Source organism: Rhinoraja longicauda, chromosome 12 (assembly GCF_053455715.1).
Source record: "Rhinoraja longicauda isolate Sanriku21f chromosome 12, sRhiLon1.1, whole genome shotgun sequence".
NCBI classification, from domain to species: domain Eukaryota; kingdom Metazoa; phylum Chordata; class Chondrichthyes; order Rajiformes; family Arhynchobatidae; genus Rhinoraja; species Rhinoraja longicauda.
Genome location: NC_135964.1, coordinates 23282732 through 23301049, shown reverse-complemented (window position 1 = coordinate 23301049; position 18318 = coordinate 23282732). Strand labels below are relative to the sequence as shown.

At 42.4% G+C, this 18318-nt stretch overlaps 1 protein-coding gene across 1 annotated transcript in view; it reads right to left on the bottom strand.

The window, feature by feature from the left end:
* Positions 1–1433: 1433 nt before the first annotated feature.
* The window catches only part of otc (ornithine transcarbamylase), a 48454-nt gene continuing 31569 nt past the window's right edge, over positions 1434–18318 (bottom strand). The window contains exons 6-10 of the mRNA XM_078409177.1: positions 16968–17090; positions 11133–11186; positions 10856–11005; positions 4634–4771; positions 1434–2053 (exon numbers count right to left, since the gene is read on the bottom strand). Of these exons, the coding sequence (XP_078265303.1) occupies positions 1994–2053; positions 4634–4771; positions 10856–11005; positions 11133–11186; positions 16968–17090 (525 nt within the window). The 3' untranslated portion in view covers positions 1434–1993. The remainder of the gene's footprint in view (positions 2054–4633; positions 4772–10855; positions 11006–11132; positions 11187–16967; positions 17091–18318) is intronic.

Below are 18318 nucleotides of genomic sequence, written 5' to 3'. Positions count from 1 at the left end.
AGGCTAATTGGCTTTGGTAAAATTGTAAATTGTTCCTAATGTGTGTAGGATAGTGTTAGTGTGTGGGGATCACTGGTCGGCACGGACTTGGTGTGCCAAAGGGCCGGTTTCCACACTGTATCTCTAAACTAATGCATTTGGGATGGCATAATAAGGCAAATGATTGCATATTAAAGTATTCAGTGGATATTGAATGTTGTGGAGGAACAAATGGCCCTTCAATTATGTGTTCACAGTTCCATGAAAGACAGCAGGATGTGTCAATAGTAGGGTAAAATGGTAGAGGTGGTGCCTTATTTTATTAAACATGGCATGAATGTAGTTATACAAGTTGTGCTGGATCAATATAGATAAAATGGGCCTAAAAGCTTCCTTTGTCCCAAATTTCTACAATTCTATAATTTACAAGCTCATTCCAATTGATACATATGAATTCCTTTCTGGAGCAAAGCACCACAATTATTTCTGAGGTGGGGACTTAATTGTACCATAATCTCCTGTCTCCGTTTATAATATCAGAGAGGAAGTTCTGTACAAAGTGCCTACTCCCAATTAACCGCTAACTCGCAATTCCCAAGATTAAATGGAAACAGCAAGGTATGATTGAAAGAAAATATCACAGATAATACAGTTTAATTAGCAAACAGTACTTGCCTTCACACTGAACAGATGAAGATTGCCGTGAGCTACATCCCTTGGAAGTCATTAAAATAGGATAATCTATGAATAGGCAATCCAACACTTATTCTTACTCCTTCAAATCAGGGGAGAGTGCAGTGAATGTAAAAGATGATGATGAGACTTTGAGTCCCTAAAGATGAATACAAAATGTTTTTTGAGAAGATTATGTTAGCAGCTAGTATCTAAAGTCCTGGAACTAGGTTAGGTGAGTATAATGTTTCACTGGCTGATTTTACCGTGACATTAACTCTTCAAACACCTCTGCCATATGGACATTAGGGTACATTATTTGTTTTTGCACGCCTAGCTTTACAGATATTGTATTATTTTCTATCTATTAAAATTAATTGATGGGAAATTCTGGGCTGTGCATTATCATTGCTTGGCAAGTGCTAGGACTTTGCAATAGAATTATTAATCTTTATAGTTTTCCTGAGAAATGCCTTGGGATATTTATGTTGTGTTAAAGTTGGACATGTGTGGGCCTTGTTGTTGTTGGTGGTGTCAACGCAAATGTTAGCAGTACAAAAGATGTGTGAAGAAGGATCATGAAACGTCTCCTATCCATGTTCTCCAGAGATGCTGCCTGACCCGCAGAGATACTCCAGCACTTTGTATCATTTTCAGCAGTACTAAACATTGACTGTCAAAACAGTCAATAACCTTTGTTTATTCTTTAAAATAAGGAGGTCTAGGATGAATCTGTAGTTCAAACACCTCGATGACTTCAAAATATCAGGAGGAAAATTTAACTTAATTAGACCATAAACTTCTGTTTCCAGTTATAACATCAGATAAGAAATTCTGTACAGTGCCTACTCCCAATCAGCATCTAACTAGCAATTCTGAAGATTAAATGGAAACAGCAAGATATGATTGAGATTAAGGTATGATTGATATATGTCTGAAGATGGGTCTCGATCCGAAATGTTACCTATCCATGTTCTCCAGAGATGCTGCCTGACCTGCTGAGTTACTCCACCACTTTGTTTCCTTCAACGCATAATAATATCTCCACAGATAATAAAGTTTAATTAGCAAACTTTATTTGCGTCCAAAATATTATCAAACTGATGTGGTCACCCTTAATAACTGGGCAGTATGCTCACACACATTATCGTAGCTTCCTTTGATGAAAGGATCTGAAAAATTGACTGCCTCTATTTAATTACCACTAACAAGGTACATTATCATCATAATTTGGTTAAATGCTGTAATTTAATATCAATGAATTGTAGAGTTACACAATTGTTTGAAGCTTTTCATATTATTCTCCCATGAACGTTATGGACGTTAAATTGTAGGACAGGATTCAGAATTTTGGCTTGTTACTCAATGGAGAATAATCTGTCAGTATGTTCACCATTGCACCCTGTAAGAAAACAAAACAAAAATTAGACAAAGTGCACATTTAAACAATGATAATAATCAAAGACTGCTGATCAGATTTATATCTATTATATATTTGTTCCTATTTGTTACCAACCTTCAAAGTGAAGAACTTACTGGAGATAGGAAACACAAAATCTCCTTGAAATTGCATACAGTAATAAGTAAGAAGATCCATTTTATAGTACAAAGTATTTATGATGTTGATGACTGGCCAAGAAGATTGGAAGATGATAAGGACTGTTATGAAGACTTTAAACCGGTTCAACAATAACTTCCAATTTACCTCATTATCATATGAGAAATATTTAACCCAGCAATTCTTTGTTATGGACAATCAAATTCACTGCTTATCTGATGGAAAAACCTCTGAAATGAACCATGTATTTCATGAATTGCTCATTAGGAAGTGAGATTGATCATTTCTTGCTCATTGCTACTTGGCACTCAATCCGTTTCAACCAGAAGATCAGCAACCTCAATTTAAAGGGCACCCATGATGATATAAAGCATTCAGTTTTTCACAGGCCCACAGAAGGAGATAATTGAGCCACTTAGACAAAGTAGGACGTTTTAAATGGAGCAATGGAGGAAAATTCATTGTGCAGCTTCACGTATATATATTTCTTAGCCATTTCTCTGTAAACTGTGGATGGCTTAATTGTAATGAATTATTATCTTTCCACTGACTGGTTAGCATGCGACAAAAGCCTTTCCCTGTACCTCGATACACATGACAATAAATAATCTAAAAATAATTTAAGAGGTTTTTCACAACATGTTATGGCAATTTAATACTAAAAATTCTGTTTGAGGACAACACTGATAATTGCAAGTTGCATACGAATATCCCTTCTGAGTGAAATCTGGTAAGAAAATATCGTAACATTTGCTACAAATACCTGCAGAATGAATGTGGAAGGGAAAGAAAAAAAATTGACACAAATCATAATGTTAACATGTATTGAGATGAATCATTTATAGCAAGAATCAATCACCTCCATGAAATTTTGTTGAGGTGATGTATGTAACATAGATAACTGAAGGGACTTGTTGGCAAGTGGAGTAGATGGTGGTCTCACTGGACTAATGCAGAAAGTACGCATCACAAAATCACTTCAAACACTGGAAACAGTCTTAGTTTGAGGAATAAAGACAATTTGAGTTTGAGGAATGTTGCTGATGTACTTCAAAGGCCACCTGTGATGAATTTTACAGCCAGCTCTACATTGGCCTTTATCCGTGACCTTACTGCATGAGTGCTTTACACCTCCCAGTGTCTGCGCAATAGCGCTGCAAGCTGCTGAAAAGTCAACTATCATTGAAGAGTCAACAGTCCTATTGTGTAATATCCGAACCTCTGGAAATATGATGGAGATCCAATAAATAACTAGGGATATTTTAAAACTACAATTGTCTTGTACAAATGTAGTAATATATAATTGATCGTCCATTGCCACGGCTCTGAAGTCCGGTAAGCATAAGAGTAATTCAGAAAGCTGGTTTTACATGATTCTCCAAATTTTGAATCATCCCACTGATTCAAAGCACCCAAAATATTCCTAATGAAAACCATGAAGAGTGATTTAGCATCTCAAAGTCCATTAACTAAAACTGGATTCATTTCACAATTTCTGAAACTACTGTGATTATCCTCCATCATTATGCGGTTTCAATATAGTCTGATAGGTAAATATACTGTTCTTAAAGATCTCACAGATATAGTCAAAGAATTTATGAAAACATGTCCAACAGCCAAATCGTCCATGCTGGTCATGAAGCCTCATCTAAGCTAGTTCCAATTTGGCCCAAATCCCTCCAAACCTTTCCTATCTGTGTATCTGTCCAAGTATCTTTTAAATGCTGATCTAGTACCTGCCTCATCTACCCCTTTTGCAGCTCGTTTCTAAACCCACTACCCACCAAGTGATAAAACTGACCCTCAGGTTCCTAATCGTAAATGACAGTACTTTATCTAATGAAGTGAGACTCTGGTTTTCATGTGCAATACATCTAGCAACATGAAGTAAAGAATTATTTTAGCATATGTTTTTATGTGAACATTAAATGTTTTAAGGAGGTTTTAAATCTCCCCCTCCCCCCTTCTCTCCCCTATGCCCCACGTGAACTCGCACCTATTTGTTCCCTCCCCATCCCCTTCCACTTACATTCCTTCCTCTAGCTTCACACCTCGCAACTCTTCAATCCTTTTGTCTCACACGTTCTGACTTTTCATCTCTGGCCTTTGTCCAACCATCTGCTTATCAACCCCTCCCCCTCACTTGTATCTACCTAATACTCGCAAGACTTTGTCTTGCCTCACCTATCTTCCAGTTTTCTCCCCCACCTCCCTACCACAATCTGTCTAAAGAAAGGTCCCAACCTGAAATGTCGCCTATCTATGTTCTCCAGATATGCTGCCTGACCCACTGAGTTACTCCAGCACTTTGTGTCTTTTTGTTAAAGGAGACTATACTATATTATGGTTCCTTTTGGTGCAAACACAGTGATAATTATGTAAGAATAAACTGATGTGATTTCCAATATTTGTCAGTCTTCCTACCATGATCGTCCATTTCCTATTTTCAGCTTCTTGGAAGACCAGTGATCGTGGAGAGTAAAATACTTCATCATCAACCTCTTCAGGTTTTCGTGGCAAACAATGCAAGAACGTCCAGTCTGGAGCTGCTGACTTTACAGTCTATAAAGCAGAGAAAAACAAGTTATTTTTAAACCGGGTGGTGGGTGCCAGGAACACACTGCCAGGGGTAATGACATTAAAGAGGTTTTGGATAGTCACATGAATGTGCAGCGAATGGAGGGATATGGATCAAGTGCAGGTAGAAGGGATTAGTTCAATTTGTAATCATTCGGCATGGACATTGTAGGCTCAAGGGCCTGTTCTTGTGCAGCACAGTTTTATGTCAATAAAATATATTCAGTCCAACTTCTTCAATTATCAATACTTACCATGGACCATTTGCTGCTTCATACTATCACTTGTAGCTTCCAATCATGTCAACTACAAATGTTCTGGTTACAATACATTCAATTATTTTTGAGGTAGCAGTATTCAGAATTCATCTAATATAACAAAAAATATAACAACTAACAGTACAATGTTTATTGCCAATGCGACCACTTGAGCACTTTGTTGGTTTAAGCTGGCAGATCTCAGATATTGCCTTGGAAGAGAGCTGTTACCAGACAATCCTTTAAAGAAATATCACAGGATGTGCTAATTAACACCATGGGACCAATTTATTTTTGCAATATTTGCGTTTTCTAAAAAAAATCTGCAATGAGTGCATTCTTTCACATAATAGACGTCACAGAAACCGGTAACCAGTAACAAAGAGGCTATTCATGTTTGCTGTTTATAGCATTAAACCCACCATATTATAACATATATAACAACTACAGCATGGAAACAGGCCTGTCCGGCCCTACCAGTCCACGCCGACCATTCTCCCTGACCTAGTCTCATCTACCTGCACTCAGACCATAACCCTCCAATCCCCTCCTATCCATATACTTATCCAATTTACTCTTAAATAATAAAATCGAGCCAGCCTCCACCACTTCCACCGGAAGCCCATTCCATACAGCCACAACCCTCTGAGTAAAGAAGTTCCCCCTCATGTTACCCCTAAACCTTTGTCCCTCAATTCTGAAGCTATTCACCAATATTTAAGTGGTACTACCCTGAGCTCTTATCCCTAAGCACATTAAAGTCAATTAAAGATATACAAAGTACTAGCTATCTATGAGATCTTTCCCTATCTTATCTAAAGATAATGATTCTAAATATATGATGGTTTACGATACGATACGATAAAATATTATTCATCCCCGGAGGGAAATTGGTCTGCCGACAGTCACAACACACAAGGTACATAAAAACTTGAAATTAAAAGTGAAAACAATAAGAAAAAGACAAGCGACTGTTGGCTGGCTGCCGTGAGCACAACGCCTTCACCGGAACAAACAAACACAGACTTATCTCCTGGGAAGAGGATTCAAAAACCAGAGTGCCCCCTTCCCCATCCCCCACACCGAGTCCCCCTTTGTTCTTCCACTGCGCCTCACAGCGGTCCTCCCAATGCTGGGCCCAATTGTTCTTCACGGTGGTCCCCCCCACGCCAGGTCCTCCATTGTTCTTCACAGCAGTCTCCCCACGCTGGGTCCCCATTGTCTTCCCCTCCCCCCTCACGCTCATCAACTGCGAGGCCCCACTGCCGCCGAGGCTCCTGCAACCGCCGAGGCCCCACTGCCTCCGAGTCTCCCGCTGCCGCCGAGTCTCCCGCTGCCATCACCGCCACCGCTGAGGCTGTTTGGCCCAGACAGGCCTTGCCACCTGGCTTCACTGCAGTCCCCTTGGAGGCCTGTGGGGCGAGTCGGGACTACTGGGGTGCATTCCGGTCATCGTTCTGGTCGTCGTCGGCGCGGTTGTTCGGCAGGTGGATCGGGCCCGCGGGGCTCCCTGGGACACTTTAAGAGCCAATGCTCATCTCATGCTAATATGCAATCATTTTTTTAACGTGTGGACTAAACAGTTAGCATAAGTAGAAGATAGACACAACATGCTGGGGTAACTCAGCGGGACAAGCAGCATCTCTGGAGAGAAGGAATGGGTGACGTTTCGGGTCGATACCCTTCTTCAGACTGATCAGCATAAGTAGAGTATCTCATTGTGAGCACTTCAGCAGGGATGCTGCCTGACCCGCAGTTACTCCAGCACTTTATGTCTCTCTTTGGTATAAATCAGCATCTGCAGTTCCTTGTTTCTACTGATGGAAAAATAAGATCGCTGAATTGGGCATGAAAGCACTAACATTTTGTAATCCACATAGTTTAGTGCTCTGATGCAAATCTGGTGTCACAATATATACCCCAAAAGTATACTGCAAGCAAAATTAACACGATTATATGAAATGTAATGAAAAGGAACTGCAGATTTATACCAAAGATAGACATGAAAGGCTGGAGTAACTCAGCGGGTCAGGCAGCAGCTCTGGAGAAGATAGGTGATGTTTCGGGTCGGGACCCTTCCTCAGACTTTCTCCCCCCTCCCCCCACTATAATCAGTCTGAAGAAGGGTCCTAACCTGAAGCATCACCAATCCATTTTCTCCAAGGTGTATATTAATCTTGTTATATTATTGATTATTGCAAACTATCTCAGATAAAAGCTTTTTTTTTTAAAGTCTTTTTTTTTAAAAGTCTTGTCCATGAAAAATACTTAAAATCAGCCAGACAACTGCACTGAAAATGTTGAGGTGTAACAAGGAACTGCAGATGCTGGTTTCCAACAAATAGTGCTGGAGTAGCTCAGTGGGTCAGGCAGCATCACTGGAGAACACGCAAAGGTGATATTTTGGGTTCAGACTGATTGTGGGAAGAAAACTGGAAAAGAGAATGGGCAGGACAAAGCATGGCAGGTAATCGGGGAACACAGCCGAGGAGGGGTTTTCATAGGCAGATGGTTGGACAAAAGCCAGAGATGAGAAAACAGAAGGTGCGTGACACTGAAGATATATTTAGGACACTGAATTTGGTCTGTTTTTGAAATGGGCCAAATGCAAGCTTCGAGGCATCACTTGATAGATTGCCCACTATATTTTTATGACTTTGAATACTGGCTTTGACTTTAATGTCCTTTTGCTGCTTGCTCCTTGCCAATGGTCAGGATATAAACGTTTCTCTGAACTGCTAAGTTGCACTGCTAGGTATAATGATTTTGATTTCTGTCTGTCTGCAAGGTACAATCAGACCAATCTGAACACTGGAAATGTTTCTACAACATGTCATGGGTCTATTTTATGATTTATCTGCCTCATCGATATACATTGCTCTTAAACGTTTTTGTGTCATCTAACACAAAGGTACCTCAGGTATCATAAAAAATGGAGACAGAGGAATTGCAGGTGTGAGAATTTTGTGCAAACCACAGAGTGCTGGAGGAACTCAGCAGGTCAGACATTTTGGGACAATTCTTCAGACCATTATTCATTCCCACCCAAAACGTTGCCTGTCCATCTTTCCGCAGATGCTGCCTGACCTGCTGAGTTCCTCCTGCACTTTGTGTTTTGTATTATAAGAAATGTTCCGACAGGTACCTCAGATCTCTTTAGAAACCACCTGTTCCTTCCTAAAACAATCAAATACTTGTTTATCAATGTAGGTTTACAAGGCAAGGACTCTCTGTGATATCGACACACAGTGCTATAATACTTGTGTGTAGGAAGGAACTGCAGATGCTGGTTTCTACCGAAGATAAACACAAAATGCTGGAGTAACTCAACGGGTCCGACCTGAAATGTCACCTATTCCTTTTCTCCAGGTATGTTGCCTGACCCGCTGAGTTACTCCAGCATTTTGTGTCTATCTACTATAATACTTTGCGATTATATTCTGTCGTGGAAAGCCTTCATGTGATGTTCAGAATATTAGCCAAAAAAGAATGCAATGCCAGTAGAAAGTAAATTCTATGTAGATATTGGATGTAACATCTCAAGTAACTTGTGTTGAAATTATACTCCTACTTTGTTGAAGTGAGATGTGTGCAAGCTGATCTGACTGATGTCTCTTGCTGCTATCTAGTGGTACAAAGATTTAATGCAGTATTTTCACTTGCACATAGTCACACGGTATGGAAACAGGGCCGACTGCCCAATTTCCCTACGCTGACCATGATGCCCCATCTATGCTAGTCCCACCAGCCCGCGTTTGGCCATTTCTCGCTAAGCCTTACCTACCCATGTATCTGCTCAAATGTATTTTAAATGTCGTTATTGTACCACATAATGGTGCTCATTGGGAGTGGGTACAGAAATAGATTATGTTCCTGAAGGTGCAACTTTGCCAGGAAATGAAAAAGATTCAGAAATGATTTAATTCCTCAATCTCGTCTAATCTTAATAGTTGGTTGAAAGTTAGTGAAGAAGCCTGGGAATGGGGCATAAAATCCAGAACAAATAATAGAAGGATAAAATAACTGATTTAAAAAATCTGTATAAACAAGCATATGGCAGGAATATTATTACAATGAATAATTGACAAGTGTTGCATTCAATGTTTCTTTATTAGTGTTCAAGGCTAATATTTATCAATCATCCTAATCTGCCCTTGTGAAAGTGGGAATCTTCAACTATCCCAGTCTGTTTTATAAATCTTTGCTCCCTCCACCACTATTGCATCTTGACTGTGGTTTAGTTTAGTTTAGAGACACGGGCCCTTTGGCCCGCTGAGTGCACGCCAACCGTCTATCATACATTTGCACTAGTTCCATGTTATCCCACTTTCTCATCCACTACCAACACGTTAAGTGCAATTTTACAGAGGCCAATTACCTAAACATCCACATGCCTTTGGGCATGTGCAAGGAAACTAGAGCACCCAGAGGAAACCCACGTGCTCACAGGGAGAACGTGCAAACAGGGAGAACGTGAATGCTATTTATGTAACATTATTAAATTGGGGCACGCAATGGTTCACAAATGATATAAATCTATAAACTCAGCGTGTGAAATGATTTTACTTTCATCTTTTGTAAGCAGACCTTTAGTGTCAGTTTAATTATATATCTAGTCCATCCATGCCCAAAACTAAACAGAGTCTCCCTTTCACAAACCTAGATGAATACGTGCAGTGATCTGGATCTGCTTCAATATGCCTCTCAGCACATCGGGTCAACAGCAAATGCCATCTCACTGGTTCTCTACTCTGCTCTGGACCATCTGGACAACAGGAACAGATATATCAGGCTGCTTAGTTAGTTTAGTTTAGTTTTAGTTTCACCGAGCCCACGACAACTAGCGAACCTCATGCACTAGTTCCATCCTACAAAACTAGGGACAACTTATAGAAGCTAATTAACCTACAAACCTGCACGTCTTTGGAAGGTGCAGGAACCTGGAGCACCCGGATAAGACCCATGCGTAAACAAAGAGAACAGACAAACTTGGTAAATACGAGCACCCGAGTCTCTGGCGCTGTAAGGCAACAACTCTACCACTGCGCCACACTGCTGGTCATTGACTACAGCTCAGCATTCAATGCAAGCATCCGCTCCAAACTCATCACCAGTCTCCAAGTCCTGGACCTCCATGACTGGTTGCATCATGGCCTGGTATGGCAATTGCAATGCACAGGATCACAAGCGGCTGCAGAGAGTGATGAACACAGTCCAGTCCATCACAGCCACAGTCCTCCCCACCGTCAAAAATATCTACGTGAGGAACTGCCTCAAGAAGGCAGCATCTATCATCTAGGGTCTTCACCATCTGCGCTGGAGGTACAGAAGCCTGACATCCCACACCACCAGGTTCAATAACAACTATTTTTCTAAACCATCAGGTCCTTGAACCAAACTGCACAACCCTAATCCTACCTCGACAACGGAACATTATGGACCATCTTCTGCACTGCATTGGAAATGTTTTCTAATTGTGTTTTGCATTAATGTCTTGTTCTTTGCATCATGTTTTCTTTTCATTGTCATGTAGAATTTATGTATAACGTATGTACGATTAATTTATAAGTTACTTTGTTTGTGTATGCACCTGTGATGCTGCTGCTGCAAGCAAGATTTGCATTGTACCTGCACCTCGTGCATATGACAATAAACTCTACCCGATGTAAAATTCTCACTGAAAGTCCAGTTATCACAGAGGTAATAATATGGGATGTGTTGCACTGAGGTAAAGGATAGGAAGTAGTTAGAGGAAGCTGAAGATGAAGAGAAAATGGCTGCAGTACTTTGTTTTGGATTGCATATGCCTTACCTTCATTGTGATTTGATAACCTTGGAATGCCTTCAACCTCTCTGCTTTCTCCTCTTCCTGCCCCATGCTGACCCATGTGTCCGTGACCAGGACATTGGCTCCACTTGCCGCTTCCATAGGATCGTTGGTGAAGAACAACTTGGTTCCACACTAACGTCAACAATAAACATAAAAGGAAAAGCTCTTTAGAAACATGCAACTTCATCCACAAAACGGGGAGATTAACAACACCTGATATCCTCATAAAATATATCAAAAGATAACAAAAATAAATTACCTCCCCAGCCAATGACTTAGCAAACTTGGCGACATCAGCATCGGGTTCGAAGCCCTGTAAAGAGACAACAGGTTACTCCAGTTTTTTGTGTCTATCTTCGGCGTAAACCAGCATCTGCAGTTCCTTCCAGCAGAGATTCATATACCTTTGTCCTGTGGTGATGGTACAAGTTTTCACAAACAGTTAAACAGATGTCTGAAGTCACTCAGTCAACAACGGTGCAATGGCGTAGCGGTAAAGTTGCTGCCTCACAGTGCCAGAGGCCCGGGTTCCATCATGACTACAGGTACTGTCCATGTCGAGTTTATATGTTCATCCTGTGACTGCGTGGGTTTCCTGCGGATGCTCCGATTTTCTCCCACATTGCAAAGAGGTACGGCTTTGCAGGTTAATTGGCTTCTGTAAATTGTCCCTAGTGTGTTGGAGTGAAAGTGTGTACTGGTGATCGATGGTCGGCACCAGTGGGCCCGGTGGGCCGAAGGACCTGTTTCCATGCATTATTCTAAATTAAATGATATACCTAAAAGGATATGTTGATAACAGGCAGTAATTAATAGGGTTTGAGAAGATTTTGGGTTCACACCATGTAATCCTAACCAGATTGATAGATTGCAAGTTACAGCAAGTAAACAGGGTCTTCAGCCCACCGAGACCACACCACCCATCGATCACCCATTCACACTAGTTCTATGTTATCCCACTTTCTCATTCACTCCCTTCGCACTTGGGCCAATTTACAGAGGCCAATTAACTATCCGCACGTCTTTGGGTTGTGTGAGGAAACCGAAGCACCCGGAAGAAACCCACACGGTCACTGGGAGAATATGCAAACTTCACACGGACCCCGAGGTCAGTATTGAACCCAGTTCACTGGCGCTGAGAGGCAGCAGCTCTACCAGCTGCAAGTTTGTCTCATCTCTATTTGTCCACTGAACGTTGTTGATTCCTATTGTAAGGACTGAACAGAACACGACAAGCCAGCAATAAAATAGACAGTTTGCAGCCAGTGTTAGAGATGCTGGTGAAGTAGAACTGATTAATCTCTGACTTTGTAGTACTATTGCACAGACCTCCATGTGGGTTATAAAATGGGAACTTGTGGCACAAAACGCTGCTCTGAAGAAAAAAAAGGGCGGCACAGTGACACAGCAGTAGAGTCACTTCCTTACAGTGCCAGATACCTGGGTTTGATCCTGACTACGGATGCTGTCTGTGTGGAGTTTGTATGTTCTCCCTGTGATCGGGTGGGTTTTCTCTGGGTACTCCGGTTTCCTCCCACATTCCAAAGACGTTCAGGTTTAGGTTAATTGGCTTCTATAAATGGTCCCTAGTTTGTAGGATAGAACTAGTGTACGGGTGATCACGGTCGGTGTGGACTTGGTGGGCCGAAGGGCCTGTTTCCTCTCTGTGGCTCTAAACTAAACTAAATGATAATACTGTTGCTATAAACAATGTTTACACCATTTCCTGAATGCTAGTTTTACTCAACGATAGGAATGATTCTCAACAGAAATCCAAGAAATCCACTACCATTGAAAATTGACCCTCTCGGTGCATCAAGGTATTCTTCTGGCTGGAAAACTACAGCAGCTGGTTTGCCCATGGACACTGGATTTCTGTCCAAAGACCTGCTGGACTTAGACCAAGTAGGCCTGGCCTTTCGCATCATGCCGGCTTGCCATCTGGTCTATCAAGTAGTCCAGTCCCAAGCACCAGTCCAGTGGAACCAAATCAAATTATATTAGATGTCAAGATTCATTGCAGATAAGTTCATATGTCATAGGAGCAGAATTAGGCCATTTGACCCTTCGGGTCTACTCCGCCATTCAATAATGGCTGATCTATTTTTCCTTCACAACTCCATTCTCCTGCCTTCCCCCCAAAACCCCTGATACCCGTACTTACCCGGTCTATTTCCACACTGTATCTCTAAAGTCTAAAGACCCATTAAGTCTGTTCTGCAAATAGGTATACCCTCTTGGGAACTGTCGGGGCAGAAGACGGTTCCAGTCCGAGTGGCGGACCTGTTGGCAAGGATACTCGACAGGGGAGACCGAAGTCAGGAAGAGCCGTAGTGGTCGGTGACTCCATCGTCCGAGGGACGGACAGAAGATTCTGTGGCAGCAGGAGGGGCTTGAGGATGGTCTGTTGCCTCCCTGGTGCCAGGGTTCAACACATCACAGACCGGCTTCAGAAAATCCTAGTGAGGGAAGGCGATCAACCTGAAGTCGTGGTGCATGTGGGCACGAATGACGTCGGGCGGAAGAGGAAGGAGGTGCTACAGCGGGAGTTTAGAGAGTTGGGAAAAATGCTGAGAAGTAGGACGTCGAAGGTGGTTATCTCTGGACTGCTACCGGTACCTCGTGCTGGTGAGGCCAGGAACAGAGAGATAAAGGGTATGAATATATGGCTGAGGGGCTGGTGCAGAGAGCAGGGATTTAGATTTCTGGACCACTGGGATCTCTTCTGGGCTAGGGGTGACTTGTACAAAAGGGACGGGTTACATCTTAACAGCAAGGGGACAAACATTCTGGCAGGCAGGTTTGCTAGTGCGACACCTGTGGCTTTAAACTAAGTAGTGGGGAGGAGGGGTTGACAAATTGGGAATATGAAGATGGAGTTAAAGGGGAAGCGAATACAGGAGAAATTGCAAAGGACTCTCGAATAAATGGGAAGGAGTTCTAGATGGGATAAGAGAGTAAGGTCAGGGCCAATGGTGAGAGGGGAGGTGAATACCGAAGTTAAAGTGTTGTACTTAAATGCGCGTAGTATAAAAAATAAAGTGGATGAGCTTGAGGCTCAGTTAGTCATGGGCAATTATGATGTTGTAGGGATCACTGAGACATGGCTACAAGAGGACCAGGGCTGGGAACTGAATATTCAGGGGTACACAACGTATAGAAAAGACAGACAGGAGGGCAGAGGGGGTGGGGTTGCTCTGATGGTAAGGAATGATATTCATTCCCTTGCAAGGGGTGACATAGAATCAGGAGATGTTGAATCAGTATGGATAGAAATGAGAAATTGTAAGGGTAAAAAGACCCTAATGGGAGTTATCTATAGACCCCCAAACAGTAGCCTCGACATATGGTGCAAGTTGAATCAGGAGATAAAATTGGCGAGTCAAAAATGTAATGCTACGGTGGTTATGGGAGATTTCAACATGCAGGTAGACTGGGAAAATCAGGTTGGAAATGGACCCCAGGAAAGAGAGTTTGTAGAGTGCCTTCGAGATGGATTCTTAGAACAGCTTGTACTGGAGCCTACCAGGGAGAAGGCAATTCTGGATTTAGTGTTGTGTAATGATCCTGATCTGATAAGGGGACTAGAGGTAAAAGAGCCATTAGGAGGCAGTGATCACAACATGATAAGTTTTACTCTGCAAATGGAAAGGCAGAAGGGAAAATCGGAAGTGTCGGTATTACAGTATAGCAAAGAGGATTACAGAGGCATGAGGCGGGAGCTGGCCAAAATTGACTGGAAGGAGGCCCTAGCAGGGAAGACGGTAGAACAGCAATGGCAGGTATTCCTGGGAATAATGCAGAGGTTGCAGGATCAATTTATTCCAAAGAGGCGGAAAGACTCTAAGGGGAGTAAGAGACACCTGTGGCTGACAAGGGAAGTCAGGGACAGCATAAAAATTAAGGAGAGGAAGTATAACATAGCAAAGAAGAGTGGGAAGACAGAGGATTGGGACTCTTTTAAAGAGCAACAAAAGTTAACTAAAAAGGCAATACGGGGAGAAAAGATGAGGTACGAGGGTAAACTAGCCAATAATATAAAGGAGGATAGCAAAAGTTTTTTTAGGTACGTGAAGAGAAAAAAAATAGTCAAGGCAAATGTGGGTCCCTTGAAGGCAGAAACAGGGGAATTTATTATGGGGAACAAAGAAATGGCAGACGAGTTAAACCGTTACTTTGGATCTGTCTTCACTGAGGAAGATACACACAATCTCCCAAATGTTCTAGGGGCCGGAGAACCTAGGGTGATGGAGGAACTGAAGGAAATCCACATTAGGCAGGAAATGGTTTTGGGTAGACTGATGGGACTGAAGGCTGATAAATCCCCAGGGCCTGATGGTCTGCATCCCAGGGTACTTAAGGAGGTGGCTCTAGAAATAGTGGAAGCATTGGAGATCATTTTTCAATGTTCTATAGATTCAGGATCAGTTCCTGTGGATTGGAGGATAGCAAATGTTATCCCACTTTTTAAGAAAGGAGGGAGAGAGAAAACGGGTAATTATAAACCAGTTAGTCTGACATCAGTGGTGGGGAAGATGCTGGAGTCAATTATAAAAGACAAAATTGCTGAGCATTTGGATAGCAGTAACGGGATCATTCCGAGTCAGCATGGATTTACAAAGGGGAAATCATGCTTGACAAATCTACTGGAATTTTTGAGGATGTAACTAGGAAAATTGACAGGGGAGAGTCAGTGGATGTGGTGTACCTCGACTTTCAGAAAGCCTTCGACAAGGTCCCACATAGGAGATTAGTGGGCAAAATTAGGGCACATGGTATTGGGGGTAGGGTACTGACATGGATAGAAAATTGGTTGACAGACAGAAAGCAAAGAGTGGGGATAAATGGGTCCCTTTCGGAATGGGAGGCAGTGACCAGTGGGGTACCGCAAGGTTCGGTGCTGGGACCCCAGCTATTTACGATATACATTAATGACTTAGACGAAGGGATTAAAAGTACCATTAGCAAATTTGCAGATGATACTAAGCTGGGGGGTAGTGTGAATTGTGAGGAAGATGCAATAAGGCTGCAGGGTGACTTGGACAGGTTGTGTGAGTGGGCGGATACATGGCAGATGCAGTTTAATGTAGATAAGTGTGAGGTTATTCACTTTGGAAGTAAGAATAGAAAGGCAGATTATTATCTGAATGGTGTCAAGTTAGGAGGAGGGGGAGTTCAACGAGATCTGGGTGTCCTAGTGCATCAGTCAATGAAAGGAAGCATGCAGGTACAGCAGGCAGTGAAGAAAGCCAATGGAATGTTGGCCTTCGTAACAAGAGGAGTTGAGTATAGGAGCAAAGAGGTCCTTCTACAGTTGTACCGGGCCCTGGTGAGACCGCACCTGGAGTACTGTGTGCAGTTTTGGTCTCCAAATTTGAGGAAGGATATTCTTGCTATGGAGGGCGTGCAGCGTAGGTTCACTAGGTTAATTCCCGGAATGGCGGGACTGTCGTATGTTGAAAGGCTGGAGCGATTGGGCTTCTATACACTGGAATTTAGAAGGATGAGGGGGGATCTTATTGAAACATATAAGATAATTAGGGGATTGGACACATTAGAGGCAGGAAACATGTTCCCAATGTTGGGGGAGTCCAGAACAAGGTGCCACAGTTTAAGAATAAGGGGTAGGCCATTTAGAACGGAGATGAGGAAGAACTTTTTCAGTCAGAGAGTGGTGAAGGTGTGGAATTCTCTGCCTCAGAAGGCAGTGGAGGCCAGTTCGTTGGATGCTTTCAAGAGAGAGCTGGATAGAGCTCTTAAGGATAGCGGAGTGAGGGGGTATGGGGAGAAGGCAGGAACGGGGTACTGATTGAGAGTGATCAGCCATGATCGCATTGAATGGCGGTGCTGGCTCGAAGGGCTGAATGGCCTACTCCTGCACCTATTGTCTATTGTCTATTGTCTATTTGATCATGACTGATCAATTTTTCCCTCTCAACCCCATTCTCCTGCCTTCTCCCTTTTATCTTTGATACCCTTAAGGTCGGGTTTGTGCCAGGTTAGAGTTTACAATTATACAAACAGGTCTCTATAATGAATTGAAATATGGTCACTCTTTGTTGAGAAGAAACACCTTTTATACCAGAGGGCATACCTTGGGAGTAGCAACTTTGAGATGCATTCCAAGTTTCGGAGCGCTCATCATGAAGGAGTAAAGCACATTGTTCCCATCTCCTATCCAAGACAAGGTCAGACCATTCAGGGAGCCAAAATGTTCCTAAAAAGGACACGGACAGGTTTAATGTCGAACTGCATAGATAAATCTGTACATTTGAAAGATTTTTGTTCCTCCACTGAGATTTAAGGAAGTGTTCCATGCCACCATTGGAGACTAGAGATGTGGGAAGCATTTGCAACTTGGGCATACTGATCTTCCAAACGTTCGAAGAAGCACAAAATGCTTTTCACTCTTTGGCTTGAGGAGAGTGCAGGGGCAAAAGCACCATTCCTCTGTCAACACCCATGCCATTAACATCACAACATAATAGATAGCTGTGCGGTTAACCCCTTATGTATTTGTCAGCAGTGGTCTTTATTAACGAGCCATATTCTGAAAGCCTTCTGCTGGTCTCTGTCATCAATGTGCAGAGATAATACATTTTAAAATGACAGGCTCCATGAAGGTACAAATCCCCAGGCTCAGCAGCTGAAGTAGGGTTAGGGTTACGAGTCTGAAGAAGGTTTCCGACCCGAAACATCACCCATCCCATTTTCTCCAGAGATAATGCCTGACCCAGAGTTCCTCCATGGGATGTTTCCCACCATAGAACATCGAACATAGAAGTGTACAGTGCAGGAATAGGCCCTTCAGCCCACAATATCCCTGCCGAACATAATGCCAGGTTAAACCTATCCCCTCTGCCTGCACATGATCCGTATCCCTTTAATGGGGTCAACTTTCCAGCTGACCTGCTGTATGCTTGGACAGTGATATCTCAGCAGACAAGTTAAACAGTTTACAGCTCGAAATCTTTATCAAAATCAGTCACAATAAAATATAGAGACCACTACTGGCTTTAGCTTAAATATTCCTTCAATAAAATCTTTATTTTGTTTCTCCATCAAGTTTTTTGCCTTTATCGTCACTGACCACCTAGTCCCATATAAAATAGGATTGGTCGGTGGTCAAATTGAAAGCTTCATGTGACATTCCTAAAGTAAAAGAACATATAAATTCGGCATGATTGATGTTGATTGTTGCCACAGAGGCTTATCAATAAAAATGAAGAACTATTTCCAAATTAGGCATTAGGGAGACACAAGGAACAGCAGATGCTGGTTTACAAAAAAGGATGCAAGGAGTAACTCAATGGGCCAGGTTTGTGCTGGCTGCTCCCAGCTGACAACAATATGCTGTCTAATTGGGGACACAGGGAATTGCAGATGTTGGACTCTTGAGCAAAACACAAAGTGCTGGAGTAACTCAGTGGAGCAGGCAGCATTTT